The sequence below is a fragment of the Malus sylvestris genome, chromosome 13, assembly GCF_916048215.2.
Source record: "Malus sylvestris chromosome 13, drMalSylv7.2, whole genome shotgun sequence".
NCBI classification, from domain to species: Eukaryota; Viridiplantae; Streptophyta; class Magnoliopsida; order Rosales; family Rosaceae; genus Malus; species Malus sylvestris.
In genome coordinates this window covers 18,267,951-18,292,410 of record NC_062272.1, presented here as the reverse complement: position 1 = coordinate 18,292,410, position 24,460 = coordinate 18,267,951, and the positions used below count along the sequence as shown (strand labels likewise).

The window sequence follows — 24,460 nt, the reverse complement described above, 5'->3', positions numbered from 1 at the left end:
ACATATGTTTCTCCTTCAATTACAATCTTAGCAGTCACAATAGGATTCTCTTTCTCAATTGTTTCTTTTGCAATCTTCCCCTTCACTCCCACAAGCTCTGGCCACGAACCCTTACCTGAAAAAAAGGATCGAAAACGAAATGTAAGTGTCGAGAATATCCTAGATTAGAGATGAAAGTGTTGCATAAAGTGCTTTAGAATCCGGAGTCTTTCAACCTAGTTTCAAACGGATACAAGTGCTCTTGTGTCACCCAATCGAGAAAAATTTGGTGCATACAACACAAATGATAAATACATTCATAATTAAAAAGAATATATATTTTATATATATTAATTACTACTCTACCTTCACATTCTGAGCCCATTCTTGCGTAGATTATTGCTTTCTCTTGCTTATTAGTATATTAGCTTTGAATGTGTTTAAATTTTGGTATGATAAAATGACTGTTTATATAGTAGAGCAGCATGTTGAAGTCCTGTCATGTATATTAGACTTTTCGCTGTTACTTGCCACCGTTTCTCATTGTGGACTTGTATATAGCTGTTACTTGGAGACATTTCAGTCTTATCGAGAAAGAACAATATCTGAGCTATATGCATTGGATCCCTGTTACCCCCTTCCTCACGTTTCTGACGGGCAGATTCTGACTAAATTTTTGTGCTGCTTGACCTGACCATTATATGCTACTATTCAGCCGCCAAAGAATACCGGGGAACAAAAAAAGAATTCAAAAAATTTAGTCAGAATCTGCCCGTCAGATAATTTACCCATAATTTAGGGATGGGCAATGGTTATGGCTGGCGGATAACCGCAGTTAATTTACCCATAATTGTTTATGCTCATATCCGTATAACCGTTTATATGTTGAGTAATTGCCTAAACGGTTATACCCATACCCATAACCGTTTATAAACGGTTAACCATACCCATAATCGCATACCCATTTAACCGTAACAGTTTAATACCCGTTTACCCATTTATCCTTTTTAACCCGTTTATCTTCTTTTTTTTACCATTACCCTTTTTTCAGCCGTCTACATGTTTTTTAACTTGAAAATTTAAAAAAAAATTGTCATAATTTTTTTTTTGACAATTAAACACCGTTATAGGTACATTTATCATACATTTCCATATTTTAATTTTTTAATTTTTTAAGTCCTTATATCATTCCAATAATTGAAATAATAGTTTACGAACGATATTTTTAACTGTTACCAATGAAGGTAAATATAATATTTGCTAAGTATTATTGGGTTACAAAAATTATTTAGAAGACATTTATGTCAAAGCATTTCTTTCAATTTCACGATTACCCGCAAGGAATTTAAATTAATTTGGCCAATTCCTTGATAATGAGAATCATCATTCCTGTAGTAGTGTTATTCAGAGAATGACCGATGAATTACTTGCTAATTTATTGGGTGCTAAGTATTATTGGATCGAGAACATGGTTTGTGTTAGTTTTACATATATAAAATAAATAGGTAAACGGTTACCCGTTTATAACCGCGGTTAATACTCATAACCGCCCATTTAAATTTCACGGGTAAACGGTTATATCCATAACCGTTTATTTATCTAAACGGTTACCCATAACCGTAACCGTTTAATTTAAATTGGCGGATAGCCGCGGTTATCCATAACCAATAGGTATTTGCCCATCCCTAATCACAAAACAATCAAATGACTCCGTCCCAACGGTCGGTAGCAAATAACCTCGAAAGAAAACTAATAAATAAAATGAACAATATCTGGGCAGGGCAATTTGTTGCTGCTGGAGCTTAGGAAGAGGGATTGTGCTGAGCTGTTAACCATAAGTGCTGGGCTACAATCGGCGTGCGATCATGGTTTGAAAACGGTGGTTTTTGGGAGGGGTTCGCTTTTATCACTTGCAACGTTAAACAACAAAATTGGGGATTGCTCAGGCCTTGGATTGTTAGTGTATGATGATAAAGAATTGGCAATCCAAATGCACGACAATAGTTTTTAGTTTGTTCCTATAAATTATAATGGAGCACCATAAACTTGCTAAGTTCGCACTTTCACTTAGTGGTGCGACAGCGTGTAAATAGGTTACACTTGATCTTATTCAAGACGTCCTCTTTCACGAATCATGTACCTGATTTTGTTTAATGGAACCATTTTGTTTCTAAAAAAACTACAAATCTCAAAATACAAACTTAAAGGCTATATTTGTTTTAAAAATTTCAAAATCAAACTCATAATTATAAAATGAGAGACTTTAGATACGGTCCTTAGCTATAAATATTCTTTGATTGAAACCTTGTTGATTTTTAATTTTTTATCGAGGTCCCTAAAATTATTGTGATAATTTATTTATATGTACGTTACTATATTTTTTAAATTAAAAATTAGAAATTTTAGTTGTTTATATAAATGAGATTTTAAATAAAAAACCATAATTTGTTTTAAAAATATTAAAATATAATTATACTATTGTCTGTGTGTTATATATATATATACATGGGTACATTCATCAAAATTAACCAAAAAAATTATTGTATCAAAACATGGGTATATTAGGCCTGGCAATTCCTGACACGACCCGATAACTCGACACGATACGACATGAAATTAACAGGTGTTCAGGTCGATACGATAACGAATCGAGTCGTTATCGGGTAACCCGATAAGCATCTATTAAGATAACGGGTTGATTCGGGTATACACGTGGATAACACAATATACGATAAGCAGAATATTAATTTAATAATTTTATAACCCTAAAAAATACTTTAATTATATATATATATATATATATATATATTAAATTAACTATAATAATTATATATATATATATATAATTTTAAATTAAATTTTATACCCTTAAAAACTATAATAATTATACGTACAAAATAAATAGATTTAAATCTACTTAATATATATATATATATATATATATATATATATACCATTAAACTTGACGGGATACGAATTATACGAAACTAATTTCAACAATTCAACCGTCAAACTTGTTTGTACATGCTTCGAGATCGCAACATTAAAAAATCGCAAAATACAAACGTTCAAAGATCAAGTAACCGAACAAAACTTTTTTATGGTTATAAAACGAAAAATCACAATTTAACGGTTATTTTAACTCCGATTTTTATGATTTTTTACAGCTACACGTCTTGACCCTATATGAATACAATGAATGAATTCGATCTTCAATTTAAAATATTTACACTAGTGGATACCACAAAATCTTATGTTATACTTAATGAAATTATGAATAAACTCTTAAGTGTTAGTGAATCTATTGTTTTCATGGGATACGCATTCTACGAAACTAGTTTCAACGATCCAATGATCCAACCATCAAATATGTTTGTATATACTTCGAGATCACATATGTCAAAAATTGAAAAAAACAAACATATAGAGATCAAGTAACGGGACAAAACTTTTCGAGGGTTATAAAAAGAAAAATCACAATTTAACGGTTATTTTAACTCCGATTTTGATGATTTTTTATAGCTACACTCATTGACCCTGCATGAATACAATGAATGAATTCGATCTTCAATTTAAAATATTTACACTAGTGGATACCACAAAATCTTATGTTATACTTAATGATAGTATGAATAAACTTTTAAGTGTTAGTGAATCTATTGTTTTGATGGGATACGCATTCTACGAAACTAGTTTCAACTATCCAACCATCAAACATGTTTGTATATTTTTCAAGATCGTATAAGCCAAAAATTGCAAAAAACAAACATTCAAAGATCAAGTAACGGGACAAAACTTTTCGAGGGTTATAAAAAGAAAAATCACGATTTAACGGCTATTTTAACTCCGATTTTGATGATTCTTTATAGCTACACTCCTTGACCCTATATGAATACAATGAATGAATTCGATCTTCAGTTTAAAATATTTACACTAGTGGATACCACAAAATCTTATATTATACTTAATGAAATTATGAATAAACTCTTAAATGTTAGTGAATCTATTGTTTTGATGTGATACGCATTCTAGGAAACTAGTTTCAACGATCCAATCGTCAAACATGATTGCATATACTTTGAGATCGCATACACCAAAAATTGCAAAAACAAACATATAGAGATCAAGTAACGGGACAAAACCTTTCGACGGTTATAAAAAAGAAAAATCATGATTTAACGGTTATTTTAACTCCGATTTTGATGATTTTTTACAGCTACACTCCTTGACCCTATATGAATACAATGAATGAATTCGATCTTCAATTTAAAATATTTACACTAGTGGATACCACAAAATCTTATGTTATACTTAATGAAAGTATGAATAAACTCTGAAGTGTTAATGAATCTATTGTTTTGATGGGATACGCATTCTACAAAACTAGTTTCAACGATCCAACTATCAAACATGTTTGTATGTACTTCGAGATCGCATATGCCAAAAATTGTAAATGAACAAACATTTAGAGATCAAGTAATATGACAAAACTTTTCGACGGTTATAAACCGAAAAATCACAATTTAACGGTTATTTTAACTCCGATTTGATGATTTTTTACAGCTACACTCCTTGACCCTATATGAATACAATGAATGAATTCGATCTTCAATTTAAAAAATTACACTAGTGGATACCACAAAATCTTATGTTATACTTAATGAAAATATGAATAAACTATAATAATTATATATATTAATTTAACAATTTTATACCCCTAAAAATTAAAATAATTATAATATATATATATATATATATATTAAATTATGTGTTTTAATGTTTTGAAGTAATATTTATGTGGCAAAGTGTGGTATGTACAAATTTAAGAAAAAAAATATTTTTCTTCATGGGTCAGAACGGGTTGGGTCACTTTACCCGTTGGGTAAAGTTAAAGTGACCCGACCTGTTAAGGACTTGTTAAGATAACAGGTGTGACACGACACGACCCGTTAAGATAACAGGTGTTACACGAAAATGATACGAACACGACAGACACAACCCATTTGGCAGGCCTAGGGTACATTCTTCAAAATCACAACAAAAAAAATAAAGATATTAGACTTAATAACATTAGTAAATTTCTTCGATTAAACTTGACATTGATACATTTTAAAATCAAAGAAAAAAGAATGTACCCATATAAGTTTAAAAATGGATTAGAAAAAAAATGAACATATTTTATAGGGTAAAAGACTGTTTACTACCCTCAAGTTTAGTGGTTTTCAACATTTAGTACATCAATTTTTTTTCGTCTCAGAGTTATACCTAAAGTGTAAATTTTGGGACAGTCTCATACATCCATTAGTCAAACTGTTAAGTCTCCAGTTAACTGTGACATGGCGCCCATATGGCCAATGACTGGGCGCCAGGTGGGTCGCCACGTGTGTCCACGTGTTTTTTTTTTGTAAGAGGGGTTTCAGTGAAAAAAAAAATTCAAAATTCAAAAATAAAAAATCACGACCCCCCATCTTACCCAGAAAAGTGAAAAAATGAAAAGTGAAACAACTTTTCACTCCTCAGAAAATCACGACCTCCCATCTCCGCCGAAACCCACGGGCTGTCACTCGACCTCGCCGTCGCTCCACCTCGCCGTCCGCTCAACCTCGCACGCCATCGCTCCACCTCAAAATTTAAAAATCGCGACCCCCATCTCATCCAGAAAAAGTGAAAAAGTGAAAAGTGAAACCACTTTTCACTCCCCAGAAAATCACGACCCTCCATCTCGGTCCGAAACCCTACCTACGGGCCGTCACTCGACCTCGCCGTCGCTCCACGTCGCCGTCGCTCGACCTCACACGTCGTCGCTCCACGTCGCCGTCGCTCGACCTCGCACGCCGTCGTACGTTGCACACACGTTTCTGGGAAAGATTGTCGTGAAGCCATCGCTGCCGATGGGGTGGGATAAAAAGAGGATCGAAGTGGGTGAAACACCACTTTATCGTAAGTAACCTACCTTTTTCGATTTTTCAATTTTGAATTGTAGGGATTAGGGATCTGTGAGTTCCATTGGTTTTGTTTCAATCGTGGTCCCCGTGGTTTTGCTTTCAATTTTTCAATTGTTTGTCTTCAATCGTGGTCCCCATTGGTTTTGTTTTCACCTTTTTTCTATAGTTTAAGGAAAAAAGGTGGAACTGTATTCATGGTCCCCATGGTTTTGTTTTCACCTTTTTCCTCATGGTCCTACTAGTGTTTTCACATTTTTCCCCATGTGCCTCCAGGATTTTATGTTGTTTTCACCTTTCTCCTTGACTTTGCAGGCATGCCTGAATTATTTAGCCTTAAAATTAACCACGGTGGGAAGTGGTCTGAAAGTGCATATACGGGAGGGTTTGAGGCTTGGTTTGATTATGTAGACAAAGATTTCATGTCTTTTTTCGAGATTGATGAAATGGTTAAGGAGTTAGGATATGATGGGTTTATGTTGTATCACTATAGGATTCCTGGGATGTCTTATTGTGAGCGATTAAGGCTTATTGAACGGGACCAAGATGTGGGTGAAATGTGCAAGTATGTTCCAGGGGTTAGGGAAATAGAAATGTACCTAGAACATCTAAGTCCGAAAGAAGCTGCCTTGAAACATAAGCTTTTGATGAATGTCGATGAGAGTGCCATATTAAAAAAAGGTGTCATTATAGAAGATATTGAGGAATCGAGTGTGGCAATTTCGATTACAAAGGGAAGTGGATCAAAACTGAATAAGGGTAGAGCAAAAGGGGGTGCGGATGACTTAGAAAAACGGCTATGTCTTTTGAATGACATAGCCTACAATGGTGATGATGAACATGAGGCTGAAGCAACTGAGGGAGGACAAGGAAGTGGAGATGAGGCTGAAGATGGTCCTCTCAATGCTGATGATGAAGGTGATGAAGGTGATGAAACTGAAGAAGGTCACAAAGCTGAAGAAGTTAATGAAGGGACCGAAGTAGAAGCTAATGAAGGTAAAATTTTTGAAACATTTATTTTTACAATTTTAATTTCAGTATTCAATTATTTTTGCAAAGTTTAGGTTTTTAACAAATATGCATTGTTTGTGGCAGTAAATGCAGAGGATGACACTACAGATAGTGAGTTTGTGGACAGTGACTACAGTTTGGAAGATGATGATCGTCGTGCAGTAGATGATGGTTGTAGAAAGTGTTGTTGGAGATGCTGAAAGGGGTGAAGGGGTTGGGAACCAACATCCAGAAGACATTATTGATGCAAGGGATGTAGAAGACGTTCCCCTTGATGATAAGAGACAAGACTCAGATGCTTGAACAGTGTTGACGATTCAGGTCCAGAATGTGATGAGAAGGTCATATACCCTGAGTTTAATGAAGAAGCCGACAGGGATGATCCAAAGTTTGAAAAGGGATTAAAGTTCAGAGATGCTGCACAGTTGAGAGAGGCAGTGTGGTCTCACTCCATTAAGCACGGTGCACCTTTTATTAAGCTAAAAAGGAATGAGAAATGGAAGATTAGTGCAAGGTGTGAGAAAAACTGTCCATGGAGATTGTATGCTTCCAGGATGTACAATGAAGATTCAATCCAAGTGAAAACCTATGTTGGGAAACATGAATGTCCGAGGATTTGGAGGGAAAATCCTAACTGCAAAATGGCATGGCTTGTGAAAAGGTATGTAGACAAGTTCAGACTCAACCCAAGCATGCCCATCACTACATTTGTGGAAACAGTGAAAGAGGAAAGAATGGTTGAGATCCACATCAAGACAGCCTACAGAGTGAGAGCACAGTGTTTGAAAATCATTGAGGGGAGTCACTTAGATCAGTACACAAAGTTGTGGGAGTACTGTGATGAGCTTAGGAGGACAAACCCGGGTAGTACAGTTCAGATGAAGGTGATGCCCTATGATGATGCTCATGTGATATTCCAGAGGATTTATATTTGTTTGGGGGCTTGCAAAAATGGATTTAAGAATAGATGTAGGCAGCTTGTAAGGTTGGATGGTTGTCACTTGAAGGGAGTGTTCAAGGGACAGTTACTGTCTGCAGTGGGAATGGATGCAAATAACCAAACTTGGGTTATTGCATATGCTATAGTAGAGCTTGAGAACAAGGACAGTTGGGTTTGGTTTCTGGAACTACTAGCTGCTGACTTGGGAATTGTGAACCAGCGTGCTTGGACTTTCATTTCTGACAAACAAAAGGGTTTAATACCAGCTTTTGAGAAGGTGCTGCCTAATTGTAATCATCGGTTCTATGTTAGGCACTTATAGACTAACTACAAGGCAGATGGGTTTAAAGGGAAAAGATTAAATGATGCCTTGTGGAATGCTGCCAAGGCAACAACCATCGCTGATTTTAGGGAGAGTATGGCTGAGGTGAATAGGCTGAATGAAAAAGCTTATAAATGGTTGGAGAAGAGACCAGCCTTGCATTGAAGTAGGTCACACTTTGAGACACACACTCAGTGTGACATTCTGTTAAACAACCTCTATGAGAGCTTCAATTCTTTTATCCTAAGGTCTAGGGACAAGCCTATTATTACCATGCTGGAAACTATAAGAGTTTTATTGATAAAGAGGATATGGTTGAGAAGAGATGCAATGAGGAAGGATAAAGGAGCTATCTGCCCAAAAATCCAGAAGAAGTTGGAGGAGTACAAACTGAAAAGCTCACACACTGTAGCTACATGGTCTGGAGGAGACAAATTTGAAGTGGATGAAGGTAGAGGCAATGTATTTGTGGTGGATTTGAATGGGTGCATTTGCTCATGTAGAAGATGGGATTTGACAAGCTTTCCTTGCATACATGGTTGCTCGACCATCTATTATGCAAGGAGACAACCTGAGGAATTTATTTCCTCTTGGTACAAGAAAGAGAAGTACTTTGAAGCTTACGAAAACTTGATTCAACCCGTCCAAGGAATGAAATTTTGGGAGCCATATGAAAACAAATGCATTCTTCCTCCAACTTTTAAAAAGCAGCCAGGAAGACCAAAAAAGAGAAGACATAGGAAGGCTGATGAAAATGAATTCAAGTTAAGCAAGATAGGGCAAAAAAGTGTGAAATGTAGTGTTTGCAAGGCCTCGGGACACAACAAGGCCAAATGCCCTACCACTCATCCTCCTCCAGCTGCTAGAAAAGGAAGAAAAAGCAAGAAAAATGAGGTATATGGGTTCATTTCTTAAGTGAATTTTGATATTTTTTGTTGATTTTTCATTTCTTAAGTGAATTTGTTATCTGTGAAGTGTACTATCTGTCAGTGCTAATGCTATATGGGTTCATTACTTAGGCCTCAACATCTAAGGCATCACAACCCTCTCAGTCATCTCAGCCATGCACTCAGGAAGCTCCACAACCTTCATCTCAGCCAACTCAAGCCTCTCAAACCACTTCAAAGTCTACTGCAAGAGGTCAGAAAAGGAGGAGTAATGTTCCATGATGCTGCTTTAATGCTTTAGGTTGTTTAAGGGTTCATTTTGTTATAGTTGAATATGCCCTTAGTTTTTTTGGAAACAACTTTTCGATAGATCTTTAGTGTTTTGGACAGAGTTCAATTAGTTGTTAAAGTTGACCCATTAGTGTTTTGGACAGATCTTTAGTGTTTTTGAAAGAACACCTTGACCCATTAGTGTGAATTGGATGGTGTATATTGAACTTTGTTGTGAATTGAAAGTTGTTGAGAATTCAACTTTGTTGGTAGTTTAAATGATGAATTTGCATATTTAGAATTCAAAGTTTATTTGGAATTGAATTTGCAGATTTGGAACAGAAAGTTGTGGTATTTTGCAGGGTGGTATTCAACTTTGTTGATTTTTTTTTTCAAAAAATTTTGGCGGGAAAAAAGTGTAAGGTGCATGGTTGTGGGAAAAAAAAATTTGGCGGGAATTTTTTTTTTTTTCACTGAAACCCCTCTTACAAAAAAAAAAACACGTGGACACACGTGGCGACCCACCTAGCGCCCAGTCATTGGCCACATGGGCGCCACGTCACAGTTAATTGAAGACTTAACAGTTTGACTAACGGATGTATGAGACTGTCCCAAAATTTACACTTTAGGTATGACTCTGAGACGAAAAAAAATTAATGTACTAAATGTTGAAAACCACTAAACTTGAAGGTAGTAAACAGTCTTTTACCCTATTTTATATATAAAAAAAATGGTACATTTTACATATAACAAATTGGTATATTTAAGAATGAGTACATTTTAAGATTAAAAAGTTTTACATGAATGGGTACATATAATTAGCATGGGTACATTTAGCAAAATAAAAAGTACAAATAAAAAAATATATGGGTACAAATACAAATAAACTTTAAAAAATAAGGGCACAAAAAGAAATTAATATATGGGTACAAATTAAAATTGAAAAGAAAATTGGTACAAATTAAAAAAAAATTACAAATTAAAAATGAGTACAAACTAAAACTAAAAATATATGATAAAAAATTTAGTCATAAATATAAATATAATAATTGTAACATTTTTAACATTAAATGAATATATTTAGAAATAAAAAAATATTTTATTATTAAAATAATTAATGATGTTATTAATACCCAAGGACCTTGATAAAAAATTGAAAAGGAAAATGATTTTAATCAATGGAGTAACAAAAAGAAGGATGAGAACCTAATTTCTCCTTATAAAAATCCCAATGAAACTACAAACTGGTAGTGAAACCAAGGCCTGTAAAATAGCTAACAGAAGAATAGGTTGTGAGTCAACCAACTAAATCCTTGTTGTATTTGAGGAGTATCTTGGAGATTTTTGCCTAGCTACGAGTTCCATCTTCCATGTATTGATTTCATGTTAGAATAATTTTTGTGTGTATTTTATTAATTTTTTATATTTTATCTAATGCTTATTAATTACAAGCAGTAAGATATATAGTTTTACGTGAAGTACATTTTACCACTTTAATTTTGGATCACAAAACAAACTCATACTCATAAGCTGAAAATAGAGATCAGGTCTCAAGACCACTCAGAGTCCAGCAAATATACATGTGTAAGATTTCTGATGACCGTCCAAACGTTTGGTGCGGGTCTCTTTTGTGCATGCTAAATGTTTGATGTAATGCATGCTAGGTATATCTCGACAGATTGCATCTACAACATTCAACAAATCCTTTTTATATCACTCATCATATTCCTTCGACATATGTCGATATATGTTGGCATATGCGCAACATGGTTTGACTAACGACAACAAGCTCACTAAGTGTTCGGCGAAATGCAATGGATAAATGATTTTTTTTTTGTCCGCTTTCCACTATGTTTCTATGTAAAACTTGTATTTAACACTGGGAAGTTGAAATCTTGAATCCACCACTGATCATACCATATCTTTTTAAAATTGCAATGTCATACATTAACTTATGAATTCGTTGCAATGTTAGACCTCTATTAGTTGCGATCCATCAAATTGGTTGTTAAGTGATAACGTGGCAAATGCAATACCATATTTTGCTGACATGACAATCTATAATGCTTCGCAAATAAAAAATAAATTATAAAAATAAAAAATAAAATTAAAATTAGTCAATTCTTGGTTTGGGAAGTTTCTTTCGCCACAACAGCCTCCTCAACTCCAACCCCATCTGCATGTTCGTCTCCTTAACAATTTCATCAACGACATCCTCACCGGCTCTATCGTTAGTGACATAGCAATTCCAACAATTAATTGAATTGTATTTATTGTTGTACAAGGATTGAAGCCAATTCAAACTGATTCGTCGGCGCATCAACCAAGAATAGCTCGTACGTTTGCTAAATTCGATTCCAGTGTCATCATACCAAGTCAATCTATCGTCTTCGTCCAAGTTCACAAGTAAACTTGAGACTGTCACAAAGCTATGATTTTACTCCAAATAAGTGGAGAGCATTGGATGAAGTTCTAGCCCAGTGTGTAATGTTTGCATTGTGGAACCTGAGAATTATGAAGAATCAACTCTAAATGTGCCTTGGAAGAAGGCTATGCAGGCTGAACTAGAAATGATTGAAAAGAACCATACATGGATGTTGGCAGATAGACCATTTAGTAAACCTATGACAGGTGTGAAATGGATATACAAGACTAAACTGAATCTTGATGGAACAATACAAAAAAACAAAGCTAGATTGGGTTGCAAAAGGTTATTCACATAAGCCAGGAATTGGCTTCAATGAGACCTTTGCACCAATTGCTAGGCATGATTCCATAAAAACCTTGATAGCTCTTGCAACTCAAAAGGAATGATAGCTATTTCAATTGGATGTAAAGTCTACTTTCCTCAATGGTGTACTCAAGGAGGAGGTTTATGTTGATCAACCTCAAGGTTTTGTCATACAAGGCAGGAAGGATAAGGTGTACAAGTTAAACAAGGCATTATATGGCCTTAAGCTAGCTCCAAGAGCTTGGTCTGATGAAATTAACTCATATTTCACTAAGGCTGGTTTTCAAAAGAGTCCTAGTGAAGCCACCTTATATACCAAAGTTGAAAACTCAGGGATCTTCATTGTTTATCTTTATGTTGATGACATTATGTACACTGGAAATAATGTCACAATTCTTGAGGAGTTCAAAAATGACATGATGCAGCACTATGAGATGACAGACTTGGGATTGCTTTACCATATGATGCATCATATGAGATGATAGACTTGGGATTGCTTCACCATTTCCTTAGTATGGGAGTTGTACAAACAAAGAAGAGCATCTTTATTCATCAGAAGAAATATGCAATGAAGTTGCTGGAAAATTTGGTCTAAAGGATTGTAAATCTATGGGAACACCACTTGCAGGAAATAAAAGACTAAGCAAGAATGATGGAAGTGATGCTGCTGATGAATCTGAATACAGGAAATTGGTTAGAAGTTTGTTGTATCTCACTGCCACTAGAATAGATATTATGTTTGGTGCTAGTCTCTTAGCAAGATTCATGCATGATCTAACTAAAAAGCATATGGGAATAGCAAAAAGAGTGCTAAGATACATTCAAGGTACTTTGGATTTTGGCATTGAATATGTAAATGGAAAATCAACCTTTCTTTATTGGTTATTGTGATAGTGATTGGGCTGGCAATGAAGATGGAATGTCCTTTCGAATTCAAGTGTTTGTTCTTAGTTTGTAATGTTGGGCTGAGATTAAAACAAAGCTAATAGGCTATAAGTGTGCCACATGTCATAACAACTCACTTATAGGTGAGCATGTGTTGTGCACGTGAGAGTGTGTGAGGTGGATGAGTGAGTGCACTTTCAACGGCTATATCTCACCCTCCAATTCATTTTTTTTTCCTGTAAGCATCAATTCAGTTATAGTTGAATTGAATCCAAGGAGCAATGTCTCCGAGTTTCTCGCATCTCCATTTCTTCATGCTCTTTGAGCAGAGATCATCATCTCATTAATTTTCTGCTTGATTATTTGGTGCTCTGATACCTCTAAACCCACACACAAATCATAAACTTTAACACCTTCACCATAATTTTTCAATTTTTCATTTAGTTTTTCAGATTTTTTTTATATATAAATTTGAATGTTAATACACTTAGGCTGAGTTTGGTTTCATACGCTTCAGTTTTTTTTTTTGCCAAAAATAAATTCAAATCGAAATTACTGTCTAATTTTGTTTCAATTCAATTTTTTTATCTTGTTTCGGTCCGTGCGGTTTGTTTGTTTGTTTGTTTTTTTTAAAGAATCTGAATATGGTTATTAATATACACAAACGAACAAATAGACAACAACAACAACAACAACAAAGCCTTTTCCCACTAAGTGGGGTCGGCTATATGAATCCTAGAACGCCATTGCGCTCATTTGTGTCATGTCCTCCGTTAGATCCAAGTACTCAAGTCTTTTCTTAGGGTCTCTTCCAAAGTTTTCCTAGGTCTTCCTCTACTCCTTCGGCCCCGAACCTCTGTCCCGTAGTCACATTTTCGAACCGGAGCGTCAGTAGGCCTTCTTTGCACATGTCCAAACCACCGGGACCGATTTTCTCTCATATTTCCTTCAATTTTGGCTACTCCTACTTTACCTCGGATATCCTAATTCTCAATCTTATCCTTTCTCGTGTGCCCATACATCCCACGAAGCATCCTCATCTCCGCTACACCCATTTTGTGTACGTTGATGCTTCACCGCCCAACATTCTGTACCATACAACATTGCTGGCCTTATTGCCGTCCTATAAAATTTTCCCTTGAGCTTCAGTGGCCTACGACGGTCACACAACACGCCGGATGCACTCTTACACTTCATCCATCCAGCTTGTATTCTATGGTTGAGATCTCCATCTAATTCTCCGTTCTCTTGCAAGATAGATCCTAGGTAGCGAAAACGGTCACTTTTTGTGATCTTCGCTAGATTGCTCCGGTCATTAGTGTGGATAAGTATATAAATGGATAGAGATAGGAAAGCAAACACAAGATGTACGTGATTCACCCAGATTGGCTACGTCCACGGAATAGAGGAGTTCTCATTAATTGTGAAGGGTTTACACAAGTACATAGGTTCAAGCTCTCCTTTAGTGAGTACAAGTGAATGATTTAGTACAAATGACATTAGGAAAAATTGTGGGAGAATGATCTCGTAGCCACGAAACTTCTAAGTACCGGAGTGTGGTATCGTCTTGACTTGTCTTATCTGTCTCATAGGTAGATGTGGCATCTTCTCTGGAAGTACTCTTCCTCCATCCAGGGGTGGTATCTGTAACTGGTGGAGATGCACAAGGTAATGTATCAATTTCACTTGAAGCTTACTTGTAGTTTCATGCTTGGTTAAGCGAGATACAAACCATGTAGTAGGAGTCCCCCAAGTCGCCGAGCTGGGGGATCTGCTGAAAGAGGTGACAGACAAGGTAAGCAATCAGAGCTCCGGCTAATTGTTCACATTCTCCCTATCTTGCAGGCAGCATGGAGGATAAAGAGAAGAAAAATGAGGAGAGATGATATGGGATACTTTTGCTTTTGAAGAAGTAACTTTCCACAGGCTTATTCTTGAACTGGGCTGGAGGGTTTTCTGGTTTCCTCCAGAGTATAAGGCCGACTAAAGAATTTGAGGGTCAAAACAAGTCCATCAAATCTAGAGTACGTTCGACCCTGCTGATATGGGATACTTTTGCTTTTGATAGAGTAGTGGATGTATCGGCACGTGTGCTGTTACGCTTGTCTCCACATGCTTCCTTGTATCCTTCTCACTTGCCCTATCTGTTCCTCAGGCAGATGCGGTATCTTCCCTGGAAGCATAAGATGTTGAAGATGAGTACTCAAGAGCAATGCCAGGTAAGTAATCAGGTAAGGGGTTCCAGGCAGTCAGTTCCTGGCTAGAAGCTTGATTCCAAGTGCTGACTGATTGCTCTCTTTCTCCTTGTCTTGCAGGTAAGAACAAGGCCAAAGGAAAAGACAGGGAAAAAGCATGATATGGGATACTCTTGCTTTTAACCCTGATGATATGAGATATTCTTGCTCTAGTATAGCTTGTTTACAGAGGTATTATCGGGGGGAAAAAAAGCTGAATATTTCGAAAGGCTTTGTTGGGAGTGCCCTCTCAGATAAGAGAAAGGGTTGAGCATTTTTGCAGGTCTGCCTGTCCGTTAGGGATGGAAGTCGACATATATAGGAGTCTCCCTAACATCAAGTAATAATGTTATTCCTTTACCCTGCTTGGTTATAGCACGGTAGTGGGAGCTGCCAGCTTCACATGTTTTAACTCTATCAGAGCACTTTGAAAAAGTGGTTTGTGGTATCTGGAAAGCTGATGTTGCGTGTGAAGATTACAGACCTGTCGTGGGTCTGGCTCTCGAGATTCGGAGAACGATGCCTCTTCGATTTTTGAGAAAGCAATCCTGCTGGGGGTCTGGCTCTCGAGATTCGGAGAGCGGTGTCTCTTCGATTTTTGAGAAAGTAATCATGTTGGGAGTCTGGCTCTCGAGATTCGGAGGGCGGTGCCTCTTCGATTTTGGAGCAAGCAATCTTGTTGGGAGTGTTTTCTCGAATGAGAGTAAAGGTTGGGCATGTTTGCTAATCTACCTTGCCACGAAGCACAGAGGTTGACACACAGGGACTTTCCAATTATCCAGCAGTGGTACTGTTCCTTTACCCTCTCTTCGATTTTTGAGAAAGTAATCATGTTGGGAGTCTGGCTCTCGAGATTCGGAGGGCGGTGCCTCTTCGATTTTGGAGCAAGCAATCTTGTTAGGAGTGTTTTCTCGAATGTGAGTAAAGGTTGGGCATGTTTGCTAGTCTACCTTGCCACGAAGCACAGAGGTTGACACACCGGGACTTTCCAATTATCCAGCAGTGGTACTGTTCATTTACCTTTATGGGTAATAATATGGTAGCTAGACCTTCAAAATTTATGTGTCTAAACTTTGTTAGTGTTGTTTCTTTGCAATTCTTTTACCCTTCTTGGTCAGAGCGATGTAGTGGGAGCTGCAAGCTTCACGTGTCTCAACTTTGTCAGAGAACTTTGGCAAAGTTATCTGTGGTACCCATGAGCTACTGTTGCGTGTGGGAAGTGGGTGATTGAACAGTACGATTCATGTGCTTTCTACTTCGCCAGAAATCTTCGACAGAATGCCCATAATTTCCGCAAAGCTGAGTGTGCGTGTGATAGGTGCTGACAATGCTGGAAAAGTAGGTGCCTCTTCGATTTCTGAAATCGGCCCTCGTGGTCTCTGAGCAACCCAGCTTTTGAGAAAGCAAGCCTCTTCGATTTCTGAGATCGGCCTTTGTGGTCTTTGAGCAGCCCAGCTTTTGAGAAAGCAAGCCTCTTCGATTTCTGAGATCGGCCTTTGTGGTCTTTGAGCAGCCCAGCTTTTGAGAATCTCTGAGCAGCCCAGCTTTTGAGAAAGCAAACGCCTCTTCGATTTCTGAGCAGGCGCCTCTTCGATTTCTGAAGCTTCGTCGAGTGCAGATTTTTATAGGGGCTGACATTAAGTTCCAAAGCACACTTGAATATCCACCAGTAGAAGCTCCATTCTTGCACTTCTAAGATCTTGATTTGTCCGACCTCTTCTCTCTTCAACACCTTTGAAAATGTCTGGCCCCTCCGACCGTCGTTTTGACTTGAACCTTGTTGAAGAGGCAGCCCCGCCTTCTCCAGACAACATATGGCGCCCATCCTTCGTCTCCCCTACTGGTCCTCTTACCGTTGGGGATTCCGTGATGAAGAATGATATGACCGCTGCGGTAGTGGCCAGGAACCTTCTCACTCCCAAAGATAACAGACTACTTTCCAAACGGTCTGATGAGTTGTCTGTTAAGGATTCTCTGGCTCTCAGTGTTCAGTGTGCAGGTTCTGTGTCTAATATGGCCCAACGCCTAGTTGCTCGAACCCGTCAAGTTGAATCATTGGCGGCTGAAGTGATGAGTCTCAAACAGGAGATTAGAGGGCTCAAGCATGAGAATAAACAGTTGCACCGGCTCGCACATGACTATGCTACAAACATGAAGAGGAAGCTTGACCAGATGAAGGAATCTGATGGTCAGGTTTTACTTGATCATCAGAGATTTGTGGGTTTGTTCCAAAGGCATTTATTGCCTTCGTCTTCTAGGGCTGTACCGCGTAATGAAGCTCCAAATGATCAATCTCTGATGCCTCCTCCTTCTAGGGTTTTGTCCAATACTGAGGCTCCGAATGATCCCCCTCCGGTGCCTTTTCTTTCTGGGGCTCTACCGACTGCTGAGACTTCTCCTAAGCAACCTTTGTGAAGGCTCCCTCTTGTTTGTTTATTTTGACTCAAGTATATGTACATATTTGTAACTTATCGGGGATATCAATAAATAAGATTTCCTTCATTTCAACGTATTGTGTTAAATACACCAAAGCCTTCTTCGCTAAGTTCTTTGAATTTTCTTTTGTTGAAGCTTGTATGTTGAAGCTTTGTGAGTGGAGCATATAGGTTGAGGTAGTGTTCCCTTAATTTCCCGAGTGAGGAAAACTTCTCGGTTGGAGACTTGGAAAATCCAAGTCACTGAGTGGGATCGGCTATATGAATCTTAGAACGCCATTGTGTTCTGTCCTGTGTCATGTCCTCCGTTAGATCCAAGTACTCTAAGTCTTTTCTTAGGGTCTCTTCCAAAGTTTTCCTAGGTCTTCCTCTGCCCCTTCGGCCCTGAACCTCTGTCCCATAGTCGCATCTTCTAATCGGAGCGTCAGTAGGCCTTCTTTGCACATGTCCAAACCACCGTAACCGATTTTCTCTCATCTTTCCTTCAATTTCGGCTACTCCTACTTTACCCCGGATATCCTCATTCCTAATCTTATCCTTTCTCGTGTGCCCACACATCCAACGAAGCATCCTCATCTCCGCTACACCCATCTGGATTCATTTTCATAAGGATTCGACGTGATCATGGAGTGCCGGCTGTCGACTACCTGACGCCCTCCCCCTCCTCCTTTATCCGGGCTTGGGACCGGCAATGTAAGATAAACTTACACGGCAGAGTTAAACGAACAAATAGACAGTTACAAAAAAAAAAATGATTAAAGTTAATTGCAACTTTGTGGCTTTTGATGCTATAAAAGAAGAAGAAAAGAAAGCCAAGGTCGTAACTTCATGGCGAATCTCCAACTTCAAGCTCGTAAAAATACTGTCGAACAAGAGTTTTATGATCAAGAAATTAGCTAAAATGATGGGGCAGTTCAGGTTTATCCTTCCTATATTCGTATGAAGGCCGAAAGCACAAGTAGGTACAACGCAAAATGCAAGCACTGGCGCTGCACCAAACTCAGATTTTGAGGTGTCTTGCTCCTAAAATTCCAACGGAAATTTATCATATTATGTATGTTTGACTTAGGGGTTTTTGTTTTGATTCAAACCTTAGAATTAGAACAAGAGAAGAGAAGGAGAGTGGTGGGCTGGGTTGGTGGAGGCAGGAAACTGATGAGAGGGAGATGAGAGAGAAAAGAGGAAAGATAGATGGAGATAAATATTTTTTTTATGCAAGAAAAATTTATTAAAGAGAAACCACGAATACTGTTTCTAATAAAATCAAGGGAATTGTTATTAGCACTCCAAAAATCTCATCCTACACTCCAAACTTTCTATATTAGGAAAGAAAAATACACTTGTGAGGAGTGTAGAATGAGATTTTTGAAGTGTCAATAATACTTCCCAAAATCAAAGATAAGCACAGAAGAAGCAAAGCTTGGGATACAATACTCCCAAATATGACTACCAGAAACAGTAAGGCCCAGACAAGCAAATGTATCAGCCACAAAGTTAGCATCTCTAAAAATGTAGAGAAACATAATGCGTCAAGGTTTAGAGGAATGAGAGAATGTATGAACTGGAGGATAAATGGGTTAGTATTTAGATTTGGGCTTTTAGAAAAAATAAATGAAAAAGTTTATTGTCTTGGGCTTATGCACGGGCCTTGTGAAGTTTACTATTGACCTTATGCACAAAATCTTATAAGAAAACTTGTAAAACGACATTGTTTTAAAATAATTTGATTTGTTCGGTTTTTAAACCAATGAAATTTAACCAAAAGATTTTGGTTAGTTCGAATTTTATAATTTAGTTAGCTTTTTTGTGTGGTTCGATTTCTTCAACTTCTGAGGGTTTTTTAGGGTTTTCAATTTTTCGAACTCACTTCTAAGTGCACTGTCAATTGATGGGAGGATAATATATTTTTTTCATATTTATTTTATTTTTTATACTTTTAACATTTATTTGATTTTTAATGTTTATTTTATAATATATTTTGTATCTGCATGGTACAATTGATTGTCGTGTAAGAAAATATAGTTCAGTATTTGATGGATTGACTAATGGATGTATGACTTGCAACAAATTTATAAGGGTTAATCTTTGTTTACTATTCTAAAGTTTCGTGATTTTCAACATTTGGTACATGAAGTTTTTTTCATTCCAGAGTCATACCTCAAGTCTTAATTTTGAGACAGTTTCGTACCTCCGTTAAGTTTTCCGTTAGTTTTTCTGTTAACTGATGACGTGGCGTTCATGTGAACAATGACTAGGCGCCACGTCGATATTTAAAAATTTTAAAATAATTAAATAACTAATACTAAAAACCAAAAAACCCCATTTCCTTTCCATTCTCCTTTTCCGCCCGAGCTACCCTCTTCTCTGAAACCCCATTTCTCCATTTCCCTTCCTACCTCCTCCGATGAAAACCAACTGGAACTGGAAACGTGCACGCCGTTGGCATCGGACCGGATTCGTCACTGCGTTCTCCACCTAGGTCCTGGAGCCCAACCCTTTCTCGCTCTGCTCATCCCTTTCCTTCCCCGGTCACCTCGCCAATCTGGAATGCACCCTCGAATCCATCTCCTCCTTCTCTACATCCTCTGCGGTAGTCGATAATTAGAGAGGCCCAAGAGCCCAGAACCTTCTAGGTAATTTCACTCAATGCTAACTGGGTTTGTAAATGAACCCAGAATGGTCTCTGGTGGGTCCGAGACCATTCCGAGTCAGACCCGACACGCAGCTCATAGAATCCACAAAGAAGAAGGAGAAGAATCAGAGATAGGCGGTGGAGGAAACTGGTAACTGCAGAGTCTGACCCAGTTACCCAACATCAAGGTCCTGATCCTTGCTTCCAATTCCCTCTCCGGCGAGGTCCCCTACAATGTGTTGTCCCAGTGCCAAGGGTAAGGGTAGTGCGGGGAAGTGGGTGCAGGGAAGAGAAGGGAGGGAGAAGGAGGGAGGGAGTTGGGGTCCGATTAGGGGGGGATTAGGGTTGGATTGAAGGGTGGGAGGTTGGAATTTGGGGGTTCGGGTTTGGTAGAGAGGGCGAAGAGGCGGAAGAAAGAGGGAGAGGCCGAGTCCAACTTGTTTTCGAAGACGGGTGTTTTTTTTATAATTTTTTATAATTATAACTTTTATTATTTTATTATTTTAAATTTTTTAAATATCCATGTGATGCCCAGTCATTGTCCACGTAGACGTCACGTCATCAGTTAACAGAAAAACTAACAGAAAACTTAACGGATGTACGAAACTGCCTCAAAATTAAGACTTGAGGTATGACTCTAGGATGAAAAAAACTTCATATATCAAATGTTGAAAACTACGAAATTTCAGGGTAGTAAACAGAGATTAACCCAATTTATAAATTGATGTATGACATTGCAATATACAAAAACTGATGTATGAGTTTTTTTTTTCTTTTTAAAAAAAAAAAGACAACTAGTGGTAAGTCACGGTTATCCATCATTTTGGAGAATCGGAAAGATTCACATAGACATTTTTACTGTTCTAAAGTTGAAGTGGTAAAATATATTTACTTTGTAGTTTTACCGTTATATATCTATTTAGTCAGATTAAAATCTTGGCCGTAGGATCTCTCCTCAGTTTTTAACACCTCACTCTGTTACTCCCTGCGCTCTCTCGACTCTCGCCGTCGACGGCCTCCCCAATCCTTCTCCTCGAGCTCCTGAACCACTGCGACGCCTAAATCCTTCACTGAACCAGAATCCCTCTTTTCCTGGCCAACAATTCCCTCTTTCCCTGGCTAAAAATCCCAAAATTCGAAAATAAAAACCCCAAACCCGGAATTCTGAAGGCTATATAAGAGAGTTGGAAGCTGAATCTAAGGTAATTATTCTGTGTATCTTTCTAATATCTATGCTATTGTTTGGAATTTTGAATGGAGGGTTTCATAAAGTTAGGGTTTTATGACTCGAATTTAGGATTTTTAATTTTTGTTCTAAATTGGAGGTTTAAACTTCACTTTGTGTTTGCATGTGCGTTATAGATGTTGAATGTGAGGTTTTCAAACCGAATTTAGGGTTTGAAAAATTAGGGTTTTTCTGAATCCAATTTGGGGGCTTTTAGTTCTGTTTTAGAGGGTTGTTCTGAGAAGGAAATGTACTAAATTCTGTTTCAATTTAGGGGTTTTGAAGTTTCTGCTGCTGCTGCTGAGTTGTTGCTGCTTGCTGAGTTATTGATCTTCAGCCCCGTATTGTTTGGATGAAGAAAAATTGAAAATGTACATTTATCTGTTCTGTTTATGTTCTTGACTATTTGAACATGAATTATGATGCAACACTACAAAACTGTCCTGATTTAGATAGGTTTGGTTCAGTTAGACACCATGAATTTAACACCTTTAAGATGATTAATTAACTGTTAGCAATGTAAAATTTTATAGTAGGAAGTGTGCATTTTACCTATCCGGACAAGGAATTGTGCAGTTGGCAATTCTTTAGCGATATACCCATGTGGTGCATTAGTTTTAAAATGAATTGAAGCAGAACATCAGTTTTACTAGCAATGTTTTTTAATTGGTAATTACCACTTCTTCCAACATGTCTATGGAGAGGGTAGCATTTGTGTAGATCAGTGTCATTGTTTAGGATGATGATTATTAGTTAAATCTGCAATTAGATTAGATTTCTTGCAATAAGACGATACTTGTCATGAATCCATTTATTACATTCAGAGAAAGATGTTTACAAATCTGAAATTTCTTCATAATGTTCGAGATTGTTTTGATTTTCCATTTGGGTTGGATATCTTGTGGTCTATGCAATCTGTACATCACTAGTCATTTTCAAAGGTAATGCGCATGATTCCAATTTCCAAGACTTGTTTTTGGGTGCAATGGAGTATAATAATGTGTTTATATTCATCAATTCCTTGTGGATTTCTCACAAGGGACATGTATATGGTCAGTATTTTTCCTGGAGTTTATAATATTTGACAAAAGTCTGGACCCCTAATGCTCAGTGTACTTTGTAATTGTTTTGGATTGAAATCGTAATTTGTAAAATTGGTCTCACTTTGTGAAATTTGTTTCTTGTTAGATCTCCACACATTGTATTATATGGGGACTTCAGAAGCTGAGTATGCTGCATTTGAGGAGAAGGTCAAACGAACTGTTTACCTTGATAACATCTCACCCCAGGTCACCGAATCTGTTATGAGAACTGCACTTTCTCAGTTTGGGAACGTGAAAAGTGTTCAGTTCGTTCCAAATTACTTGGAATCAAGGAACATCCCACACTGTGCACTGGTCGAGATGGAAAATCCGAAGCAAGCCAGTGTCATTGTCAAGGAGATAGCGGAATTCCCTTTCATGATTTTGGGGATGCCAAGGCCTGTGAGGGCACGTCCTGCTGTGGCCAACATGTTTGATGAGCGCCCTGCTATGCCTGGAAGACAGATAGAGTGTCATTGGTTGGAGCCAGAAGATCCTAATTTTGAAGTGGCAAAGAAACTGAAGGAACTGCATGGAAGGCATACTGCAGAAGCTGCTTTTTTGCTCAAGAAACAGCTGGAGGAAGAAGAGAAGCTTGCAAAGATGCAAAACGAGACCCTAAAAGCAAATTATAAGAAGTATGAAATGGTAGATAGCGTGATGTCTGATGGAACTGCTCGTCGTTTGGCACGCCGTTATAATATTCGAGTTTCAGACGATTGACGATAGGGTATTTGTTTAGATTCCCCCTCATGTGCAGTCATGTTATATTTGTAGAAACTTGTTTGAACATGGTCTTTGCTTTTAGTAGGACTTACTTTTCCTGGAGAAAAAGAGTTCAATTGTGGAGTAGCGTTATTATATTTGTTCTTTTAGTGCTCTGAAGGTGAATCTAATTTCTAGTATGCTCTGGTTTATAGGATACACTAATCATATTAGAATTTTTCAGCCTCCCCGATGGTTTTTCAGATTGGGTTCCAAAATAAGAACTGAGGAGAAAATAATTTGCAACCATTTTATTTAGCTTCATGTAGAATACGTAGAAGAGAAGAAAGCATAAATCCATGGAGAATTTATAGAACTCCTTATTCCATTATTTCATATAATTTTCTTCAAACACTTCTTTAAAAGAGAACTAGTCGCCCCTGAAGTGCCCTTGAATTCTGAATTAACCAATTGCAGGGACGTCGACAACAATTCCGTCTGTGTCGACCCAAACACGAACCCTATCACACCGGAAGTCATCGGTGACAATTGTTCCTTGTAGCACAATCACGGCGTCGACCAAAGGATTCTCCCTCTCAATTGTTGCCTCTGCAACTGTCCCCTGAGTCCCCAATAATTCAGGCCATGACGCCTTACCTGCATTAGTTTAAACAACGCCGTGATAAGCTTAAACAAGTTCTTCTAAATAAACAACAAGCTGATAAGTTAATTTATAAAATTGTACAATCGAACTAGTTCGTTACCTTCACACTCAGACGACATATTCGCGTTTTATTTTGAATAAATGCAGATTTCTTCACTCTATGAATATATTTCTGTGTCCTTGTAAATATTGCTTGTGATGTATTTGGCATGAGGAAGAGATCGATGCATATTTATGGTGAATCATTCGATAGCTTGTGGTTGGTTATAATTGACTATTTGCATGTTAATTACGTAGGTTGTTTGCTTTCATTAATGTAATGGGAAAACATAATCAACTACTGTTCATAAGTTTTGAATCCAAAATTATTTTTAATTAGTAAAAGACCGGATGATGCTAAATCAAATAATTATATTTACTCGCTTTGACAAATTTAAAGATGAAGAAGATGAAAAATAATATTTGGTATGAAAATCAAGAATGGCATTTGGTCAACATAATAAATTAACAACAAAG

At 37.4% G+C, this 24,460-nt stretch overlaps 3 protein-coding genes across 4 annotated transcripts; 2 read left to right on the top strand and 1 right to left on the bottom strand.

Annotated features, from left to right (window-relative positions):
• The first annotated feature begins 15,698 nt into the window (after window positions 1-15,698).
• On the top strand, window positions 15,699-17,646 carry LOC126595723 (uncharacterized). Its single transcript, XM_050262030.1, has 2 exons — window positions 15,699-15,910; window positions 16,129-17,646. Exon 2 carries the CDS (start codon window positions 16,942-16,944, stop codon window positions 17,614-17,616), a length of 675 nt encoding a protein of 224 aa, XP_050117987.1. The 5' UTR covers window positions 15,699-15,910; window positions 16,129-16,941; the 3' UTR covers window positions 17,617-17,646.
• A 3,547-nt stretch (window positions 17,647-21,193) lies between these two features.
• On the top strand, window positions 21,194-23,480 carry LOC126595724 (uncharacterized). Of its 2 annotated transcripts, XM_050262032.1 has the most exons (3): window positions 21,194-21,470; window positions 21,768-21,864; window positions 22,682-23,480. In XM_050262032.1, exon 3 carries the CDS (start codon window positions 22,702-22,704, stop codon window positions 23,296-23,298), a length of 597 nt encoding a protein of 198 aa, XP_050117989.1. In that variant the 5' UTR covers window positions 21,194-21,470; window positions 21,768-21,864; window positions 22,682-22,701; the 3' UTR covers window positions 23,299-23,480. The 2 variants fall into 2 exon arrangements, with proteins under 2 accessions (XP_050117989.1, XP_050117988.1); XM_050262031.1 differs by lacking the exon at window positions 21,768-21,864 and having other exon boundaries at window positions 21,196-21,470.
• Window positions 23,481-23,565: 85 nt separating this feature from the next.
• LOC126595728 (glu S.griseus protease inhibitor-like) lies at window positions 23,566-24,185 on the bottom strand. Its single transcript, XM_050262037.1, has 2 exons — window positions 24,045-24,185; window positions 23,566-23,937 (listed from the first exon to the last, which is right to left on the bottom strand). The coding sequence occupies exons 1-2, from the start codon at window positions 24,061-24,063 to the stop codon at window positions 23,744-23,746; spliced, it is 213 nt and encodes a 70-aa protein (XP_050117994.1). The 5' UTR covers window positions 24,064-24,185; the 3' UTR covers window positions 23,566-23,743.
• Between the last annotated feature and the right edge of the window lie 275 nt (window positions 24,186-24,460).